Source organism: Euleptes europaea, chromosome 6, assembly GCF_029931775.1.
Source record: "Euleptes europaea isolate rEulEur1 chromosome 6, rEulEur1.hap1, whole genome shotgun sequence".
Taxonomy (NCBI): domain Eukaryota; kingdom Metazoa; phylum Chordata; class Lepidosauria; order Squamata; family Sphaerodactylidae; genus Euleptes; species Euleptes europaea.
In genome coordinates, this window is record NC_079317.1 from 41,567,090 (window position 1) to 41,589,932 (window position 22,843).

The 22,843-nt window shown below is 41.9% G+C and overlaps 1 protein-coding gene across 1 annotated transcript; it reads right to left on the reverse strand.

Moving 5' to 3' along the window:
* Nucleotides 1-1,030: 1,030 nt before the first annotated feature.
* On the reverse strand, nt 1,031-20,382 carry AP4S1 (adaptor related protein complex 4 subunit sigma 1). The gene is made up of 5 exons (XM_056852153.1): nt 20,202-20,382; nt 17,538-17,624; nt 15,096-15,164; nt 8,372-8,383; nt 1,031-1,184 (listed from the first exon to the last, which is right to left on the reverse strand). The coding sequence occupies exons 1-5, from the start codon at nt 20,337-20,339 to the stop codon at nt 1,056-1,058; spliced, it is 435 nt and encodes a 144-aa protein (XP_056708131.1). The 5' UTR covers nt 20,340-20,382; the 3' UTR covers nt 1,031-1,055.
* Between the last annotated feature and the right edge of the window lie 2,461 nt (nt 20,383-22,843).

A 22,843-nucleotide genomic window follows, 5' to 3' on the forward strand; every position in this document is an offset into this window, starting at 1 on the left:
CGTAATCTAAACGTTATATATGTGTATCATAGATCTAGATTCATCATTTTGATATGCATTTCTCAGCTGATGTGGATCTCAGACTAAAGATTTATAAGCATAGCTTGCTTGTGAAAGAGCTTTCTGCATAAACTATATTTGAGGTAGCTCACATAATCATTAACCAGTGCAGACACACAGCTAAGAACATCAAAGCAATAAAAGAATTATCAGGAGCAGAGGGGTAGTACACGTGGAGAAATCAGCATTGGTAATGAGACAGGAATCCCAGATTCAATCCAGGAGAATGCACAGTCTTGAGCATGAATGCTGATTTCTCCACACCTATGATTCCTCTGCATATCACACCCAATCCAATCACGCCTGCTAATGTCATTCACTTGCTTTTGACATTTACATGCTATTGCCATTGGGTGTCTAATTCACTCTTTTCCACTTAAGGATAGATGGACTCATTCTAGCTATATCTGAAGAAGTGAGCTGTGACTCACAAAAGCTCATACCCTGACAGACATTTTCTTAGTCTTTTAAGGTGCTACTGGACTCTTGCTCTTTACTGCTACAAACAGATTAACATTCATTAAATATTTCCTTTTTTTTTGGTCATGTACCTATTACCTATCAATTTCATTGGGTGCCCTCAAGCTAGTATTATGGGAGGTGATGTGAAAGACCCTAGAGAGCTGCTGCCAGTCAGAGTAGACTTTGATAGCCCAGTTGTTTGACTTGGTGAGAGGCAGCTTCATGTGCTGAAGTGAAGGTGGGCATGATTTCAGGCATGATTACCCTCCAGAAAGCAAAGAGATAAAGGTACATACAAGCATCCATTTATATCTCAAATTGAATTACTCGTTATACAATTAAACATTTTGTTATCTTAAAGCAGAGTATGAATGAGGAATTCGCACTTGCTTGTATTAGTCACATTTTAGCCTGGAAAAGGTTCAGTTTAGACCATTAATGCTAGCAGCAAGTCTAGGCTTTGGAATGTTCAGGAGTTAATTGTTCATATTTGAAGAATGTTGTGCAAATATATCCTTCGCTGGTTAGTCTTTCTAGCTTTCAGCTATTTTGTCAAGGACAAGAAGAGATGCAAGAATTCTGTTCTTGTTGGTTTCCACAATGCATCCATTTAATACCATTTCATCCAAAATAATGTGTACTCTGTCCAGTTTGAACATTATCTGTATAATGTAAAGTTAAGGGTATTTGTTTTAATAACCAGTGACCAGAACTAAATAGGAATAGACTAACTTCAGCACAATATTCAATGCAAATTCAGTAACATGAAAATAAGTTTTTAATCCATAAATAAAATAATTATGCTGCATCCTTAAACAGAAACATACATTAAACATACAGAAACATCCTTAAACAGAAACAGAAACATACAGTTGCAATTTAATGAGGATAATTGCTATTTATCAAACCTACAAATAAAAGTTTACCCCAAAAAAACTTCTGGGCTATCTTTGCTAGGCAGCATAATAGTTAAATCACTAATTTTTGATCACTGGAAATATTATGTCTGAAGATAAATTGTGAAAAGTTCCACTGCATATGCCCAAGCTTTTGGGGAAACTTAACACTACTGATCCCCCCTGCCTTTATAAAGTACATTGAAGTATAAAATATTTAGCAGAAAATACGACCAAACTTTGACCTGTGAGACTTGGCTTTAAATTCTTGCTCAACTATGTACTTGCTGGGCAGCCAATGGAAAGTCCCTCTGTATCACTTTGTGCCTTTAAACTTTAAAGGGGGTGGGAGAGCGCCCTGTCTCCTGAGATGGACTCTAGTAAAAGCAATACAAGCTAAAAGTAGGACAGAAAAGAAAAGCAGGAGCTGGTAATGTGAATTTCAACTGCTATTGTAATCTGTTGAAATGTGCATTCAGAATGACATGTGGTCATTTTTTTTTTTAGAGTACCGCACAAAGGTCTTTTAAGTTTTTAAAATATTTTTTGCCATTTGATGGATCAAAACACCAGAAATACTCAGTGGTCAAAATGAACACAGCTGGCCAGCAGCTCTGTTTCCCAATACTTCATGAATGCTTCTCTGGCAAATCAATGATAGGTGAAATCTGTCTTGCGTGACAGCTTCTATATGCAAATTTTCCAGGTTAGAGTTCAAAGAAAATCACACCCTCTTCTTCCTATTGATCACTCTTCTTTCAAATGGAAAGGGACAGTTTAAAAAAATCACCCACTTATTACTATTATGGTGCTTGTTTTAATTAATTTTTTTAAAACTTTGTGAGCCTCCAAAATCAAACCTCTGGAAAGGCAGTATATAACTTTCCTAAATCAATAAATATTCAAGTGTACAGAGAATGTTTTCCCCTGCATACTTCAGGATTCCCACCTGTTCTTTATTTCAAGGAACTATGCCTCAATGAGTATTAACAGAAATGCCCATGGAAAAGAAGAGATGCACCATAGCTGCAAAAGGCATCCTTAATTTAAATCAACAATCAAGCCATGGCAGGAGGGAGAGTTTGCTTATCTACCCAGCAGCTGCACCACGTTCCTGGTTTACATGGTCTTTTTCTTAGCCCGTAACCCACCATCTTCAACCAAAGCCAGACCATGCAGGGACCAAAGGACTGGTCCCATCTGTCCAGCTGGCATGTTAGCTTCAACTACTCAAGACACCAGCTTAAGAAATAAATAGTAAAAACTTGGGGACAGCTGCTGCCAGTACCTATAAGATTTGTTCATCTAAGCTTATGTGGGAGTATTGTTTCTGACAAGTCATGACAAGCTTGTTCTTCTCAAAGGTGGTATATTCTAATAAAGTACTGGTAATGTTCTAATGCATGTAAGGTGTCATTTTCTTACAATCTCACATCATTTTTCTAATTTTGGAACTGTTCAGGTGGCAACCCTAACATATGTGCTAAAGTGTGAGCATCCAGCTTTCAAATGTCTTCATCTTTCCAGAGATGTCTTAACATGCACACAGTTGTATTATGAAAAAATATCACAATTGTTTGAGAAATAACACCTTCACCATCCTTGGTTAGAACTACTGCAGACATGCCTCCTTTACAGTGTTGGTCAGACATTGTTGACCTCATACTATGGCAATAAAGGTTCTGTAGGATGTAAAAATCTATATGGAGGTCAAATATTTCAGTATTGGAAAAGTACCGGTACCTAGCCATTTTATAGGGTGGAGAGGGCCATGGCTGAGGAGTATAGAGCATTTGTGTTGCATACAGAAGGTTCCAGTGCAAAGACCTTCCATTGCCCAAGACAGTTGCTACTAGTCAGAGTAGACAATAACTAGCCAGAGGACCTAACTGTCTGATTTTGTAAGCAGCTTCATACATTTAGGATCAATTCACAAATCTCCCAAACAAGAGAAACAGTGATTCAAAATCTAAAAGTCGGTTTCGGTAGTTCAAGATTTGCTATCAACATTCCATCTTAGTATTAGAAAAAAGCTTCTGTGGAGAAAGCTGGACTCTGGCTTTATGATGGGAAACCCAAAGAGGTTTCCTCTTCTGTCCTACAGAGATACGATCTAACCACTCCCTGTCGGGCAACATTCCACAACTAGCTACTCTTCATTCCACCTGTGAGTACTTCACGGGCGACAGAATCGAGTGTCTGCAGCCTTGCAATCGGTACCACCTCAGGCCATCCTTCTACACTTGCCATGTTGTTCTTGGCAACATGTGCAGAGTAGACACTTGGCCCTCTTCTGTATCCCATTGTGCCCTGGAATTAAATGGTGCCACTCCCATACGGTTAACACCATCTGTTCAACCTTTGGTTAAAAATTAAGTGACGAACTTGCTTGCTTTGTACAACACTATTACCATACAGTGACAGTGCAATCTGAAGCAGTTGCTCCAGTCAGCCCATTGAAATGAATGAGTTTAGACTGGCTTAACTCTCTTTAGGATTGCACTGTAAAAAACTACAGTAGGTTTAATGAAGTTAACTGGCTCAATTAATTAGCTTTAATATAGAGCGTGCTTGTTTATCTTTTCCAGAACGTGGTGAAGTTGATAATCACTTTGGAAGCTTAGTGTGACTTGGCCCCAAACCCACTCTATAAGCATATGCCTATGTGGCAATTTAATCCCAGGTGCATGTCTGACTATCTGTTTGTGTAAAGTGCCGTCAAGTCACAGCCGACTTATGGCGACCCCAGCAAGGGGCTCTCAAGGCAAGTGAGAAGCAGAGGTGGTTTGCTACTGCCTTCCTCTGCAGAGTATTCCTTGGAGGTCACCCTGCTTACCTTCCAATATCTGACGAAATTGGGCTATATCATGCCACCTTCCCTCCCTTCTGACTACTGCACCAAAAAAGTTTGAAAAGGGGAAGGGAACTCCCCTTGCATTAAAATACACCATTTGAAATGTTCTGGGACTTTATGAACATTTGGCTGATAAAGATCTGTCCCTAAATATATACTGCCTGTTTCATTTGATTTGTGAAAGCTATTTTAGTAAAATACAAGATGGCTGTATTAAACGCCAGTGATTATTTGTATATCTAGCGTGAGTCACCTCCTGTCAACAGCATTTATGAAGTAACATGTTACTGAGTGATTGACATGTCTTTTTCAGTCACTGAAGAAATCTTCATTAGCACATGTCTCTGAACAAGCTTCACTAGAACTATTACAATGGCAAGGAATGCTTAGGTTAGAGCAGCGAGTGTTGACTCTGCCTTTCTGGATTAAGAGTTGAAAATTAACTTGCACTGTCCATGAAAGCAAGTTCTTGAAAGTCCTTCACTAGCTTCAGCAACTTCTCTAGAAAATCTCTGATCGTAACATGCTCTTTGGAAGCCAAGGCAGCATTTCACGCTTGGCTGGACTGGCAAACCTGGATTTTTAATTTCATGAAATACAATTTTCTCTAGCCCCTTCTTGCATGAAAACTCGCTTTCGTCACAAAGCCAACTTCGTGCTTACAGCTGAAACCTAATTTGAACTACAGAAATTAAACTTAATTTTAACTACTCCCACACCAAAGTTTTGCTACATAAAACCGCTGTGATAACTTTCAACTGTTGCTTTTGTAATCTCTCTTTTTTTGTGACTCATCTCTCCCGGAAATCAGCACCTACTGCAGTTGTTTTGAAAGCTTAATAAAATTCCACCCACTTCTCCATGCACAAAATCTGGGACTTGTCAAATGCACTAACACTCTTAAGTAGCAGCACTTCACATTCTACTTTATGCGAGAGAAATGTTTAAATCCTATTCAGTTAACAAAGAGACATTTATACTTTTTATTTCGTTTCTTACTGTTTTTGGAGCATTTTCTTCCATGTGTATTTTTAATGATTCCTAATGAGCTTCTACTAGAAGCTTAAATGTTATGTAGCCTCCTTTTCATTATAAAATTTGCTTCCTAAACAAATAGCTGTTTACGATGTAATTGGGCCCACATTGACAATGTCATCCTTTAATTGCCTAGCTTCAGTCACCATGGCGCAGACGTGTCTCTGGATTCTAAGGGGCATTTTCGATATGAAACAACCTTTTGAAGGTTTTAAATAGCTGCTTGGAAGCTGCAGCGTCTGTAAAAACAAATTCTGGGGAAAGTCAGGTGTGATTTGGATCCAGGAGCCCAAACTAGAACTGTAATGAGGCAGGCATGTCGCAGGCCTGAGTGATAGGGAGCCTGTACCTGTGGCATTCCTATTAATCTTATGAGTAAAGCATAGAAGTAAAAGGTTTATAGAGGCTTATTTCTCTGAACAGAATTTATGTGGAGAATAAAGTGGAGTAAAGGTCATGCTGGCTAAAACTATTCTGAGATTAATAAAACTGCAAAACTACAAGGTTAAGATATGCAATGTTGCCGGCTTGATGGTTGTGGCTGGAAAAATATCAGCATCGCTTATCCGAGGTGCTTACACCCCTTCTTGACATTAACAAGAAGGTCATTTCTGCCTTGGAGATTAGTCCCTCTGATAGCTGCCGTGTGAAGGAAGGAATAATGCTACCATCTAATGACTCAGACCCCGTCTTCAAACAGTATAACAGATTGTGACCTTGCACTTGTGAACTTAATGACTTAATGCCGGGAACATGGTAGGGCTTTCTTCACAGACCAAGTGACAATAGCACACCACCACCATGTGTGACCATGGCAGGTGCAAGAATACAGGTATTAGTGTAGCCATCCAGGGTAGAAGCTTCTAGCCTCTCAGCTCAGATGACCACTGGTCTGAGAGAATAAAAGCCACTGGCTTTAAGCCAGAACCAAACTGCCAGAAGGGAGAGGGAGTTGACGGAAGATGGCTTAGGCTATCTGACTTCACCCCCTCCACATCTTCAAAGATGTAAAACTTGGAAAGAAATGTTGGTAGAGGACAATGCGATTGTCTGGCTATCAATCTTTCTCTGTCTCTTGCGTGAGACTAAGAGAGAGTAACTGGAGGACAGCTTCAGTCTGTCTGGCCTTGCTCTCTCCATCTTGGAAGATGTAAAACCTAATGAGATTGAGGGAAGACGACTCTGTTTGTCAGGCTTCACTCTTTCTTGCATATTATAAAATAGATTTACAGTCTTCTTGCCTAAAGCTAGAAATCCCTTTTGAAAGGGAATTCAGTTCAGCAATTCTAGTTCTCATAAAGGCTAGAATCTGAAGTGAAATGCTGGCAGGCTGCTCCATGACAAAGATGGGGACCTTAGAACTCCTAGCACTCTACCTTGGAGATGGGAGTCTAAGTGTATTGGATCTTCACCATATTTGGTATATTGAGCCTCAATTGATCCTAGCAAGGATTAATGGAACCTCAAAGAAGATCTGTCTGATCCTGTTCTGGCTTTCTAAATGCTGGCAAGCATGAGGATTGTATGTCCTATATAGATCCCATATAGATAATTCTCTGTTCTCTGTTCAGAAGTCTTTTCTAAATAACAGAAGGGCTTCAGAACTTTCTCAGGGTAAGAGGCCAGAGATATTCCTGAACAGAAAGGAAGACCTCTGTTTTCTGTGGTAATGCATAAGGCACATATAATATGCTTACATAAAACATATGTAGGTTTATTTATGGAGACTCTTGACCAGGTAAACATATTCTCTGAAATTGGCAAAGCCAGAGAATAACTGAATCTTCCATAAAACATTAATACAGCCTTAAGCTTACACATAATGAATTATACATAACACATAAGCTCTGCATTGCTGACTGTTAAGATACACACATACTTTTAGCATGTATGTAGCATTCCTGATCTTAACAATGATCAGAAGTCCATAAACATAGAACAGATTAAATACAAAGCTTATGGTATTCTATCCTCTGCACACAGCATTGGGTAATGCCAACACATACTGAAACACATGAATATCCTAAACATGAGTTAGGTCCTTTACAAATCTCCCTAAGCTAAGCATATGAGCTGGAGAGATTTGGAAATAGTATAAAGTTGTACTTTGGTTTAATACAAGTTATGTTTTATATTCTAGGTACTCTGAATTAAGATGCTTTTAACTATAACAGGTCTTTTCCCATTGTACTAATCATATTTTAACAGGATTTCTGTAACTGTTATATTCTTGAATGAAATGAAGTTACAAGTTCAAGGTCTGAACTCTCATATAGAGAGAAATATTATGAAACATAGAAAGTACTTACAAAGATTGTTTAAAACTGCTTGCGTATATCAATGTATTTTATGACATGTTTTGAGAGTGTGTAAATATTCACATGCATATATATATATATTATGTGAAATAAATGTTATTTAAAGAAAGTTCCTTGTTTATAAATTTTCTGGCACACTTCAATAGAAAGCCTACAGTAGTGGGAATTATCATTGACTCCTGTCTGTGAGGTCCCGCTGAATAAGATAATTTCACCTCTCAGTAAGTGATACATTCTAAGAGTGTAGACCCCTTAACGACACGAGCCGTGACAGGCAGATGCCGTCTTCCTTCTCCTGAGATAAACCATGCTGTTAACACTCAGGGCCAGATACTGCTCAGGTATGGGCTCCACCTTTGCAAAGCCACAGACGGCGTTACAGCTATCATGTTCACGCACCTGCATGCAGCCCTTGTGGATGATGCAATGCTCTATATTTAGACATGATAGTAAAATGGAGCCCAGGGCACTGATGCCTATTATGAGACCCCCCTCCATTCTTTTTGCAATAGCTAGATGACCTTTAACAAGGTACCTTCTGAAATAACTTCTGCCACAGTCACTATGCAAAGATTTCACACTGTCTCTGCTCATTATCTGGATCGCTCTCCTTTGCTGAGGCTGGCTAAATCCAAAGTGTGGCACCACTTTAATTCAATTTATGCCAAGCAGCCTTGCAAAGGCAGGAAGGCGCAGGAAACACAAAGAACAACAGCAAGTAGTCTGGCGAAACTGAAAAAGGATACATCTAATTCACTCTGGAAAGGGGAAAAAAAGAAGAAGTTAGGTTGAGATTGATGTTGTTTCATTCAGTGATCATTACAGAGTACCAGTCATGTCACAAGCAGATATTTTCAAGAACAGTTTGATCTGTCCTGGTTTTATCACACAGTTTTTCACAATGATACCGGATACTGGACTTTGCCTTTTCTATCTCCGGGAATATAGTTTCTTATCCATAAAGTTTTTTTTTTAAATGGAATGTGCCTGCCTCTATACCCAGCTGTAGCCAGACACACTCCCAGAAATGCTTCCCTTGGTGGGGGTAAAGGGACCCCTAGGAACAGCACTGGGACCAGTGTGGGGGTCTGCAGGATAAGAGGGGAATCAGCAAAAAAAAAAATCCCTGGTGCCACTTTGCTGGTGGAAAACAAAGATGGACCCAATCTAATATATATACTTGACAACTATTCCCATTATCTTAAATTAACAAATTAAAGATCCTAAGTAGAATCAATCTTGAAGGCCTCCATTGATTTCAATAGGGTTTCTATACAGAAGACTGTTAAAAAACAACAACCTCGGAATCTTACTGAATGCCTCTTTTGGTTTGGAAAACTTACTAACCATTGACCACACAATAAAGGTCTACCTTTGCCGACCCAAGGACCATAGATCTAATTTTAATTTGTTTTAAGAAATGCTGTGAGCCTCTGAATGCTCAATTCTATCACATTCCAAAATCAAATTCCATGCCTCTCTGAATTTGTGCCAAATTGTGGGAATGCATATAATTGACAACGGCCTGCATCCTACCACTCCCCAAAGCAATGTTTGAAGCCTTCCTCTAGCCTGAGAAGCCAAGCAAAGAGCCGCTTCGGTTGGGAGAAATCACCTTAGGGTGGAGGAACTTCAGGACAGACACTGTCCTCTGTCTTTTCTAAACAGCACAACCTTTGTTGGTGTGTTAGGCGAAAGGTGCAGTGCTTTAACACAGGCCATTTATGCTTGGTAATTAGCAGCGCGTTCCAGGCTGAATTGCCCCGCATTTTTTTTTTTTTAGTTTTCACGCTCATTCCTCATTCAGGAAGTGACTGCGAAGCTGGCGCATACCTGCTTCGCATTTCTTAAGAGCCCCTTTAACATCACCTTTTTGTGTTTGTTCCACCCTCGCTGTGAAGAATCCCCTCAAGGAACCATGCAAAATTACAGCCACGTGTTAGCTATGCACACGGCGGTTGCTAATGGTTATGCAAACAGGAATGAAAGAGCAGGCAAGTGGGGAGGGGTAGGTGGAATGTCTCCTTTTGCATCAGGACCGTGAATAGGCATTTTAAAGGTAGCATTTTAAAAAACAGCTTTGAGCAAGCATCAAAACTGACCCTGCATAAATGGCCAGTCATTCCGTTCTACTTTGCACATGCACAGGGGACGTGGAGCCATCTTCCAAGTAAGGAAACACCATATGCTTTTCTCATACTTGTGTTGGCTAGTTTGTGGTCATCAGCACATTCAGCCATGCTGTGTATCTATTTCTGAAACTTTATCTATAGGCTAAAGGATGCTGCCTAATAGCAATTTACCACTTGCACCAGCTCATGGAGACTGTGCCTGCTCAGAACTGCTGGGCTATTGAACTGAGGAATGCAGAAAAGCAGGGTGGATTAAGGAAGCCACATATCGTACCATGCTCTATTTTGACAGCATGTAACGCATAGAATAAATACGTAACCCCTGCAAACTGGACCGTTCATTCCAAAGAGATGTTCTGGTGAAAACCACAAACATGAAATATCTGTCCTAAATTAACATCACATTTGCAGAACCCAGGCAGTGTGCTAAACTAGGATGGTAACGGAGAGGAGAAGAGAACAAACTATGGGAAAGAAAAGAACATCTGTCCTTTACTAGAGAGACATTTTGTCATCTCAGTATTTTTAGGTTTGTGAGTTTCAAAAATTCTTTGCAAGTGCTATATTTATCTAATGGCGTTTGCAGAGCTTACATTCAGATATCAGACTCTTCCCTGGTGTTCCAAGAGAAACAAAATGGGAGTCACAGAATTTGGAGTAAGTTATCAATCCCCTTTTCAGCTCAGATTCCCCTAACTCCCAAGCTAGCAGCATTTTTTTGGGGGGGAATGCAGAATAGTACACTCTTGGACCACACATTTAACTACTTAATAGTCATTGACTTTGAAATCACTGCCACTATTTGGTATAAGTAATTCCAAGAGGCCAAGCTTTTACACTCTAATCAGGTAGACAGGTAGGGTTGCCAGTTCCAGGTTGGGAAATACCTGGAGATTTTTGGGGTGGAGCCTAAGGAAGGCGGGGTTTGGGGAGGGGAGGGACTTCAATGCCATAGAGTCCAATTGCCGAAGCTCTTTTGGCTGGAGATCAGTTGTAATAGCAGGAGATCTCCAGCTACTACCTGAAGGTTTAGGAAATTAGCACAGACAAGCAAAATGTAACAAAGTGCAAAAGGTATATTAATATGCTACATAATTATACAATGAAAAGGATTCTAAGTTACTAATATAACAACTACATCTATCCTAAACTAAAGTGCAATGATTCATCACAATGGACATGAAAGTCTCAATAGAACAAAGTTCAAGTCTCCATGCAGGTAAGTTGGTAGAGTATTCACAGTAATGAGATATAGTGCTCCTGTTCAGATATTTCTCCTGCTCAGATACCTTGGTGAAGGATCCTAGAAAATAAGAAGAATACATTGTTATATCAGCACTATATCTCATTACTGTGAATATTCTACCAACTAACCTGTATGGAGACTTGAACTTTGTTCTATTGAGACTTTCATGTCCATTGTGATGAATCATTGCACTTTAGTTTAGGATAGATGTAGTTGTTATATTAGTAAGTTAGAATCCTTTTCTTTGTATAATTATATAGCATATTAATATACCTTTTGCACTTTGTTACATTTTGAGTGTCTGTGCTAATTTCCTAAACTTTGTGTTACTTGCACAGGGGTGTCTATTTTTCCAGCAACTACCTGGAGGTTGGCAACCCTATAGACAGGGTCTCTCCTGGTCGAAAGCATGCCACATGAGCCATCCCCCTCCCTTGGTCAACATATCCGATGACTACTGCTTCTCCTGACCACTGAATCAAGACTTCCTATGCAGCACGAATGGGCACCAAACTCAGGACTCCCCTTCTCCCCTCGAACTGCTGACTGGCAATGTGAAAGTTCAGAATACTGACTACCAGTATCTGCTCAGACAGCTGCATTGTGCAAGGCTGCATGGACCACATGCTTACAGTACAATCCTATGTAGAGTTACCCCAGTCTATGCCCGCTGGTTTCAATGGGCTTCAAGTGTAATTGATCTGAACAGTTTGCACTGTTTGCTTGTTTATTTCCTTAGAGTGTTTCTAACCCACACTCTTAATCACTTGATTCCTGAAGCAGCTAACAAGACACAGAAAAAATCCAATTGAAACAAAATAAACACAAGCATAACCCACCCCCAACAGTAAATCACAATGGTGGAAAAAGACTAGGAGCTAAACAACATGAATGAACTAATATAAAAACAACATAATTTTAAAAAAATTATTTCCAGCAACAGCTACCCCCCCACACACAATATGAAGTAAAATTAGTATAAAACCTGACAAAGTGCAAAATCAGCATGACTAATGAAAATCAAGGCCAATATAAAGACTAAAATTAGGTTCAGAGGTAAACAAACAAACCAAAAAACTCACCTCAAGAAAATGCTTGGGTAAAAAGAAATGGCTAAGATCCAGTGCAGTGTTACTATGGGTGGAAGGATTTCCACTTGCAAAGTGTAACTTCCTCAACTTTCTACTTCCTGTATCCTGAGATGTTCCCAAAACACTATTCCTTGGCCTACAGCATTGGGGGGGGGGGGGCAGGGAGGCAAGAAAATCATGCTAAGCAGGCAGAAATCCTTCCACCCATAAAAACACTGCACCAAATCCAATCCAATGTATTTATCCTTCACTGAAAATTCATCAGAGTACAGTGCCTATGGAGAGGGCATTCTAAAGTTAAGGCACTGCAGCAGAGAAGGCCTTGGTGCTTGGAAACACCTACCTCACGTCAGAAAATGGTGTTCAAAAAGGTCCAGACAGGACCCTCAGTTGGAACGTTTAGTGCAAATATCATGTAGCCCACCAAAATGGCTGCCATGGGGCGGATGTACCCATCAGGAAATGACTGGATCCAATTATAAAACAATGAAAGGTTCAACAAAATATTACGAGGTTCCAAGCTATGCATCCTCTTCTGGTGGAGACGGCTGTTTCCAAAGGAGTGCTCGCTGCAGACCCAAAGCTGATGCCTCCTGAGCCCTTCTGAAGCACCAAGAAAGTGTAAGAAAACCACAATTGTCTCTTTGCTTTGGGAAAGAAGCTAATGGGTGCCAGGAAACACACTGGAGAGCATCATGGTGCCCAAGGCACCATGTTGGGAATCACTGTTTTTAAAGGCATTAACTTAAATAAGTGCCTAGGAGCAAACTGGCAGTTATAGTAGTTCTTTCATTACTGGACAGGTATTTCCCCCCTAAAGCCTGTACCAGTAGGCAATTTTACTGCTATTTTATATAAATTGCAGCTTCTGAATCATCGTCCAAGACTGCAAAACAGTAACCTAGATACAGTCTGAATACAGTAACTGTGGCCAAATCATGATTTTCAAAACAGGGCTACAAGTGGTAAGGCCACTGAAATTGACCCAAGTACCATCAGCCACAGAGGGAACTGAGCCTACATTGGTAGAATGAATCCAAACTGCAAACCTGCTCTTTTTGGGGACTTGTATGACTATATTGTCAATTAACATCACCTGTGTTTTGCCTGGAATAAGGTTCAGTTTATTGTCTATCACTAGGATTGCCAGTCTTAGGTGGAAAATTCCTGGAGATTTGGGGGTGGAACATGGGGACAGCAGGATTTGGGGAGGGGAGGGACCTTAGAAGTGTATAATGCTATAGAGTCCACCCTCCCAAACAGCCATTATCTCCAGGCAAACTGATCACTGTAGTATGGAGATGTTGTAATTCTAGGATTCCAGGAATCACCTGGAGTTTGGCAAACATCTCTCTCACCCAGCCCCTTTCGACTTCCAGGCACTTCTTCAGAATATCTACTACCCCACATTATATTGTTAAAAAAGAGATATAGAATTGGGTGTTATCTCTGTGTTGCTGACAACTCACTCCAAACCCCCCACATATTTCTCCTAATGTTTCATGTAGATGTCTAAGAGAGCAAGAGACAAAATAAATACCATTGATGATAGTACCAAAAGTTGCTAAGAGGCCTAGGAGAATCAACAATATCACATGTCCTCTCTCTTTCTCATGGCAAAGATCATCCATCAGGGCAACCAAAGCAGTTTCTTTTTCAAAACCAGGTCAGAAGCGGGATTGAAATAGCTCAACCCATTTTATACAAGAATGCCTGGAATGGCATGACCAATGCTTAAGCACTTTGCCAAAAAAGAATAAAAAAGAGTATTTTCTACCTGTTGGAAGATGATAATTCAGATCTAGAGATGGGTTTTTCACAACTGCCTCTCTAGAGACAGTACTATCCTGTCCTTTAATGAAGCATTCACTACCCCCTGGATCTACCCAGCAATCTCTTCTGTCTTGATGTAATAATCTCTTCTGTCTCAAAATAAATAATGAAGGGTGAGGATCAAACAGTGATGTAGGAGGACAGATTCCTCCAAGCATCTTGTCCATATTAGTGGAGAAGGCTGATTCCTTTTTTTTAAAGGTATTCAGCTTAAAGAGCATAAACTATCATAAGAACAGTCCTGCTGGATCAGACCAGAGTCCATCTAGTCCAGCATCCCATCTCACACAGTGGCCAAACAGGTATTCTGGAAGACCAACAACTGGGCATAGAGTCTGAGGCCTTCCCATGATGTTGCCTCCTGGAACCAGTATTGAGAGGTTTGCTATCTCTAAACACAGAGGTTCCCTTTAGTCAGCATGGCTTGTAGCTAGGGTTGCCAACTTCCAGGTGGTGGCTGGAGATCTCCTGCTATTACAACTGATCTCCAGCTGATAGAGATCAGTTCACCTGGAGAAAATGGCTGCTTTGGCAATTGGTCTCTATGGCATTGAAGTCCCTCCCCTCCCCAAACCCCGCCCTCCTCAAGCTCCATCCCAAAAACCTCCCGCCAGTGGCGAATAGGGACCTGGCAACCCTACTTGTAGCAGCTGATAGACTTGTTCTCCATAAATCTTCGAATCCCTTTTTCACATCTTCTATGCTTGTGGCCATCATGACAACCTCTGGCAGCGAATCTGACATTTTAATTAGTTGCTACAGTGTAAATACAGAGGAGTTCTCACTCATACAAAAGCTGTCCTCTTGCCTCCATTACACATCTGGAGCATTTCCAAATATTGTACATGGAGGATCCTGCTGATATGATCCCATTTGCACATATTGTGCTTCTACATGTGTAGAGATGATGGATCAGAATGTCCATAGTCAACTCTATTGGTCTACATGTAGTGATGAAAACAGATAACTAAAATCATAAGCAGATAAAGCAGCACACTAATACACAAGGCACCTTTTCATCAGTTGCAATGAATTGTTCCCTGGTGCATAAAAACATGGCAGTTGAGCTGTGGTATGTCAAATTGCTACGTCTACAGTGTGATAAATATAAAAAACAATTCTTTCAGAAAAACAGACAGATCTGTTTTTGGTTCCACATCATACTTACCACTCTGCTGAAATACTTGTCCAAAACTTCCACAAAATTATGAATTAGTTCATATACAGCCATTTCGTTCTGAAATTCAGTTGAAAACATCAAAATAAAAAATGAACTGGTAGACTAAACTATTTTTGGTATATTTAAATATTTCAGAAAAATGTAGAAACAAAACAGGGCCAGCCCAAGAATTTTTGGCGCTCTAGGCAAATTACTTCACTGCTCCTCATGCAGGGGAGAAGTCACCACCTGCTCTTACCCCCTGTACTGCAAGGGGGAGCCACTGCCTGCAGGGAAGCTGCTGCCTGCCATCTTCCCCCCCCCCCTGCACCACTGGAAAGCTGCCACTGCTGCCCTCTGCCCCTCCCCCTGCACTACGAATATCTGATACCATCCTCCTCCCTCTCACATTGTACAGAAGCCACCCCCACTCATGCTGCCCTCACTGGGACTGGGGCTATGGCTTGCCACAGTGCCAAATCTCTCAATGGGGCCAGACTAGAGTTGCTAGGTCCCCCCTGGCTACTAGCAGGGGATAGGGTTGCCAGATCCAGATTGGGAAACTCCTGGAAATTTGGGGATGGAGCCTGGGGAGGACAGGGACCTCAGTGGGGTATAATGCCACAGAGTCCACCCTCCAAAGCATCTAACTTATCTCTGTAGTCTGGAGATGAGGTGTATTTCTGGGGGATCCTCAGGTCCCACCTGGAGGCTAGCATCCCTAGGTCAGACTAGGAGGCACAAAATGGCCCTGGAAAAAGGTCCCACCCCCTAGCCCATCCACAGCCTGGGAAAGGAAGGAGGGCCTGCCCCAGCCACCCCCCCCCCCATGGAGAAAAGAAGCAGGCCTTCCATGGGCCCCTCACTTGGCTATGGTGGACCCTGAAACTGTGGACAGGGTGGCAACAGGGCTCGGGCCCTTCACTTCTAGGGTCTGAAGCAATAATCTTAATGCACCTAATGGATGGGCTACTCCTGAAACAAAGCCAAGAGCCTAATTTTAACAACCTAAGATTTGCTGCATCCACCAAATAAGTACAAAACATACCTTTTAGCTGAAAGAGACTGGGGAGATTAAAAGGTCTGAAAAAGGGGCCACAGAGGTGAACTCCAACAGCCCTTAAGTGTAGCTCATCTAGAAAGTAGGGTTGCCAATAGGCCTGGATAAAAACATTATTTCCTGTTAATAGAAGTTTAATGGGATATTTATCATGAAAAGCTTCAACTGCTCAGTTCCACGCATTAGGTTTCTATTAAAGGCCACTTGGCAACCCTATGTGAAGCAGAGGTTGAAATACTAAGAACACTTCTGTGGCCTTATGTACTATATGGAATGATGGAAGATCCCGCAGGACACAAACTTCCCCTGGGAGCTGATTCCAGAGAGAAGGAGCCACCACTGAAAATGCTCTCACCTTGGTGGTTGACAAGTGGGCAACTCACAGGCCACGCACCTGTAGCAGGCCCTGCGATGATGATCTAAGGAGGCCAGAGGGGTCATGCTGGGAGAGGCAGTCCCACAGGTAAGATGGAAGAAGAGGAAGAAGAGTTGGTTTTTACACCCCAATTTTCTCTACCTTTTAAAAAAAGACTCAAACCGGCTTACAATCGCCTTCCCTTCCTCTCCCCACAACAGACATTTTGTGAGGTAGATGGGGCTGAGAGAGTTCAGAGAGAACTGTGACTAGCTGGTCATGCCGCTGGCTTCATGTGAAGGAGTGGGGAAACCAACCCGGTTCACCAGATAAGAGTCCGCCGCTCATGCAGAGGAGTGGGGAATCAAAGCCGGTTCTCCAGATTAGAGTCCACCGCTCTTAACCACTACACCACGCTGGCCCATACCATTTAGGGCTTTATAGCACTTGGAATTCGCACTGGAACCTGACTGGAAGCCAGTGCAAATGTAGAAATACAGATGTTATATGTGCTGACTGGGGGTCCCAGTCAGCGATCTAGAAGCTGCATTCTGGACCGCCTGAAGCTTCCGAAGGGTCTTCAAAGGCAGCTGTACGTAGAGCGCGTTGCAGTACTCTAATCTGGAGGTGACCGTTGTATGGATCACAGGTGCAAGGTCAGAGCGTGACTGATAGGGGGCCACCTGGTGAACTCAGCATAGGTGATAAAACACTGTCTTTGCCACACCCCTAAGCCCCTAATGGTGACCACTGCCGAGAGCTGAACTCTGTCAAATAGACAGACTGAAGAGTGCTTCCAGAAAATACTACCACTGTGAGGAATGGCTTTTAGAATTCTTAAGAAATTGTAGGGTTTGTTTCTTTTCTGTGGCTTTGGTTAAATTATGAGAGAGATAATATGCAGAAGGAATGGACTTCGTGTGAAGGACTGGATGACTTCTGAAAATCAGAAGGAAAGTGAGGCAAAAGAAATACATAAAGATGCCCTTAAGCCATCTATTTTTATCTTTATATAGGTAAAAAGTATAATACGTACCTCAGTTTCATTAATTCCAACCACTATGAAAAGGGCAGCATATTGTCTATATACCAGCTTAAAATCTTTGTACTCAATGAAGGAACACTAAAGAAAGAAAAAAACACAGAGCAATGCACATTAATTTTATTTGCTTATTTATCAAAACATGTATCCCACCTTTCCTCGTGGTTCAAGGTGGCTTACAATAATAGTTTAAAACATTTTCAGTTAAAATTAAAATAAAATAGCAACCCCCCAAATCTCATCCCTCACCCTTTTAAAAGATGCCTGCCATTCAAACCGCCCTCAAAAGCCCTGGCAAACAAGTGGGTCTTGCAGCACCCCTCTGAAGATCTCCAAGGAGTGCCCCCCACAAAGCAGGAGTCAGGATGGAAAAGGCCCAGGCTCTGGCTGATGCCACAATCCACCATATAGGGTTGCCAGGTCCCTCTTCGCAACCGGCAGGAAGTTTTGGGGGCAGAGCCTGAGGAGGGCGGGGTTTGGGGAGGGGAGGGACTTCAATGCCATAGATTCCAATTGGCAAAGTGGCCATTTTCTCCAGGTGAACTGATCTCTATCGGCTAGAGATCAGTTCTGATAGCAGGAGATCTCCAGCTACTACCTGGAGGTTGGAAACCTTACCACCATAAGTGGTGGGATAGAAAACAGATGGCTGCCTGATGATTCTAGTCACCAATGGCCATGTGAGATTTGCCATTAAATATAATCAGCTTCATCCGTCTTTATTTTCTACCTAATCCCAATGGGATTTTCTACCCATTGTATAGCTCTAGACATTTATCTAGATACCTGATTTATGCAGCTACAAATGAGGTAAACTAACAAAGTTTGCAGGAAGTCAATGTCTATAGTGCATTTTAATTTTATTTCACAGTTCCAAAAGTGGGGAGCTTGGAAACGCTACTAGACCCTCATCCTTACTATGTTTCACTATCTCAACCAGGGGCTATAGCCTTTTTCAGGAGTTTGAAGAAAAGTAATTTTAGCAGGAACGAAAAGGCAGTGGCTCCAGGCTGTAAAATCCCCCACTGTCTTGTTGAAGATTTTGCCTCTATTATTTAACAGCAGTCTTGGAGTTGTTTTTGTTAAAAGAGGTAGTGGCTAGCAATTTTGAAAATAATGGTGTCCTTATGAGCACATGTATGGGTACAGAGTAGCCCAGAATTAATCAAAGCATTATAGAGTAAACCAAAGAACTGAAAACAGCAGCACCCAGCTGGTCTGGTGTTTCGAGCTGGGTTGTCATCAGTACGCTGATGACACCCAGCTACTCCTGTTGATGGATGCCTTCCCAGATACCTGGAGGCTGTGGTAGGATGGTTAAAACAAAGCTGGCTGAAACGTTGTCCATCGAAGATGGAGGACCTGTGACTGGGCCGGGAGTGCAGGGGTTGGGGCACCCGCAGCTGACTCTTGACAGCGTTCAAATAACACCTGCACCTACTGTCAAGAGTCTAAGTATGCTACTGAATGTCTCCCTGTCAGTGGAGGCACAGGTCACATATGTAGCCAAGGCAGTGTTTTTCCATCTGCACCAGGGTAAGCAACTGGTGCCCTACCAGTCCCATCAGGACCTAGCCACAGTGATCCACGCAAAGATCACCTCCAGGCTAGACTACTGTAACTCACTCTACACAGGGCTGCCCTTGGGCCTGCTCCGGAAACTTCAACTGGTCGCAGCAGCGAGGGTCCTTACGAGGACCCCTTGGACAGCACATATCCAACTGATGCTCCACCAGCTGCTCTGGCTCCAGATTGAATACCAGATCAGGTTCAAGGTTCTGGTACGGACCTTTAAGCCCTAAACGGTCTGGGACCATCATACCCGAGGGACTGTTTCTCCAGATACACCCCTCAGAGAGCATTACGCTCAACTTGTTGATGGCCTGAGAAGCGTCTGGCTGTCCTCAACCAGGGCCAGAGCCTTTTCGGCCTGCAAGACAGAGACGTTCAGCCAGGCCTATGGGTACTAGCTGGAGATCTCCTGCTATTACCAGGGCTCCTGCTGTGGCAGGAGTCCTCCCACCAGCACCCCCTGCTTCTTACCGTTGCTGTCAGCTGATGGAAGAAAATTAATTTAAAAATTGTCAGCAATTCCTAGGTTTTCCCCAGACGTGACATAATATCACATCACTGCACCAATGGCAATTTAATTTTTTTACTTAATATTAATTTTACCACAGAGTTTCTGGCGATTCCTAGAGTGATGTGACATCATTTCCAGGTTTATCCCAGAAGTAGGGTGGCCAGGTCCCTCTTTGCCACTGGCGGGAAGTTTTTTGGGGGGAGCCTGAGTAGAGCAGGGTTTGGGGAGGGACTTCAGTGCCATAGAGTCCAATTGCCAAAGCAGCCATTTTCTCCAGGTGAACCGATCTCTATCAGCTGGAGATCAGTTGTAATAGCAGGAGATCTCCAGCTATTACCTGGAGGTTGGCAACCCTACCCAGAAGTGCCCTCATGCTGTTGTGTTGACAGTACCTCCCTGTCCCTGCATCCTTGTTTCCCGCTAGGCACCAGCCATCAGCTGGCAATCCTAATCAGCCAGCAAGCTTCCATGGCAGAGTGGGAATTTGAATTTGGGCCTGCCAAATCCTAATCTGACACTCTCACCATTATTCCTCACTAGCCATAAACAATTCTGTAAAAAAACCAAAGACATACTTGCTCCTTTGATCGGGAAAGGCAGCGCTTGATGACTTCAGCTTCCAGCATTGTCCGTTTACGAAGGTCCATGTACTCATAATAACGAGACAGCCTTGTTTGGCCTTGTTTGTTCACCATAAGAAAAAACTTGATCATCTTTCTTGGAGTGCTGTAGATACCTTTTCTGAGGTTAGGCGGTCAAACTGCGTATCTGGAGGGAGGGAAATCAGAATGGCAGTTACATAAAACTGTCAGAAAATTATTTGTAATATGAATTGGCTGGGGAGGGGGGCACTTTTTTCAGACAAACTGTGCAATCTGGCGAGGCTGCTGAATCCTCATAACCCATCCTAAACAACTTTCTGGTAGGAATGGGGGAGGGAATTACAACTGGATGGACTACTGTAAAAGTATACTAAGTGCTTTACCAGTGCAGATATTATAGAAGACATTTTTCAGCGCTGAAACCCTCCCCTCCCCCTGCAAATTCCAGCAAGGAGATATGTTTAGCAGGCATGTGGGAGGAAAATGCGTAGCCAAAGTTAGTGAGAACTGAATTCTGCGGAAAATAGAAATGCTAGGAAAGAGAGTGATAGGGAAATATTTTTTTCTGTATTACTGTGCCATCAACCAAGAGATCCCCTCCCCCAATTGTGATAGATAGATCCACTGAAGGCTTTAGTTGGGCACAAGGGCGAGAGGACTGGCTCACTTGGAAACTATGCGTGGAAAAACATCAGGATGGTACTGTTTGATCAGACCCAGGGTCTGTCTAGCCCAGCATCCTGCTTAACAGAGCAGCCAGCCAGATATTTTCAGGAAACCCAGAAGGCAGAGCATTAAGGCAATAGCTCTCCTATGGCATTTGCTTCTCTTTCCCCCCCACTCCCCCCCCAAAAATAATTATTATTCAGAGGCACACTGTCTCTGGCAGCAGTCATTTGGCCACCATTGCTCATAGCAATGATAGACCATCATCACTAATTGGGTATCATCTGCAATCTTGGTTGCCTCATTGTTCATCCCTGAATATTGAAGTAGCATAGGTTCAAAGCAGATCCTAAAGCATCTATCCATATATTGATTCAATTGCCAATTTATAAGAGGTCATGTCCTCTTATCCCAGGTCTGCTAAGTTTACCTAGGGGGCCTTCAGTGGGGAACTTTGTCAAAAGCTTTTTGAAGCTTTTTGGAATGTCTACCTGCCATCAAGTGCCATCAAGTCGCTTCCAACTTAAGGTGATCCTATGAATTAATGACCTCCAAAATGTTTTATCATTAACAGCCTTGCTCAGGGCTTGAATCAATCCATCTCACATTAGGTCTTCCTCTTTTCCTGTTGCCTTCAGCTTTTCCTAGAATTATTGTCTTTTACAATGACTCTTGTCTTCTCATTATGTGACCAAAGCCTGCCTCTAGCTATATGCTTGTTAACAGGCCCAAAGAAAAGCATGCCAAAAGGTAGAACTTTCATTTGCTGAAGCAATACTGATTCCGAACGCTTGTTCTCTATTATGCTTAACAATGCTCTAATGCTTAAATAATGATTTCTCCCAATTTTCCTAGGACACACACACACACACACACACACACACACACACACACACACACACAGTTACTTTGGCTACTTTCCAATAGACAAAAAAGCTGATTTTAGTGTCAATTTCCATATTTTTGGCATAATTTCAAGTATTTGGTGTCTGTTTCGTATCTTCCACAATGAAGATTGATGCCAGAATCCATTCATCTTCTTGATAATCTCCTTGTCCTCCTTTATTAATCCTTTCAGTGCTTCATCTAACAGCGTGGCTGCTTCCTTTGCTGGTTTCCTTTATCTGATGTATATAAATAAGTGTTTATAGTCTCAAATATGTTCAAGTTCTTTTTTCACTTTCCTTCTTGTCAACTTGCTTTTGTTTAGCTGGAGTTTGTACTCCTTTTCATCCACATTTGGTCAAGACTCTCCATTTTTCAAAAAGGAAGTCTTCTTTCCTTTTCACAACTTCCTTGACTCTGCTGATTAACCACACTGACACCCTCTTGGCCTTTTTTGTAAATTTCCTAATCTGTGGTATTAATTTTATCAGAGATTTTATTATCATGGGGTTTAAATAATTTTCAAACACATCTCATATCAATAAAATACATAACTAGAGAATATCCTATAAATTTTTTAGATACTCTTTGGTATCTCTCATTATAGAATACAATGTAATCCTCATTCTGCCTTGAAGTTCACGGGTGGCCTTGGAACAGTCATGATTTCTCAGCCAAACCTACCTCACTCGTTGTTATGATAATATAAAAATAATCCTCTGTATACCACCCTAATTTCCTAGAAGATGGGACTGAAATTTGACAGACACATAAATACAATTAATCCTGAATATTTGGGAAGGCTTTATCAGTAGTGCAGCAATACATTTTCACGATGACATCTCTTTTTCCTGGATGCTATACAATTATTATTTCATACTATACTGTGTACCAATTATTGTTCCTATTGCCATCTGCTCAATCTATATGGCCACAACAGATTATAGAACTGACAAACCCTGCAGCAGGGTCTAGGTCTCCAACAGACTGAATAACAAACAGACTGAAAGGGCTGTAGATAACAACCTAGCCCTGTGGGGCAGCACGGGTTTGGTACACATCAA

Bases quoted from the DNA above. Each gene is read 5' to 3' on its own strand.
- AP4S1 (XM_056852153.1), bottom strand. From the start codon at position 20,339: ATGATCAAGTTTTTTCTTATGGTGAACAAACAAGGCCAAACAAGGCTG. The intron at 17,625-20,201 runs GTATGTCTTTGG...TTCTTTCTTTAG, and splicing joins TTTCCCGATCAAAGGAGCAA to TGTTCCTTCATTGAGTACAA. The intron at 15,165-17,537 runs GTACGTATTATA...ACTGAATTTCAG, and splicing joins TTGGAATTAATGAAACTGAG to AACGAAATGGCTGTATATGA.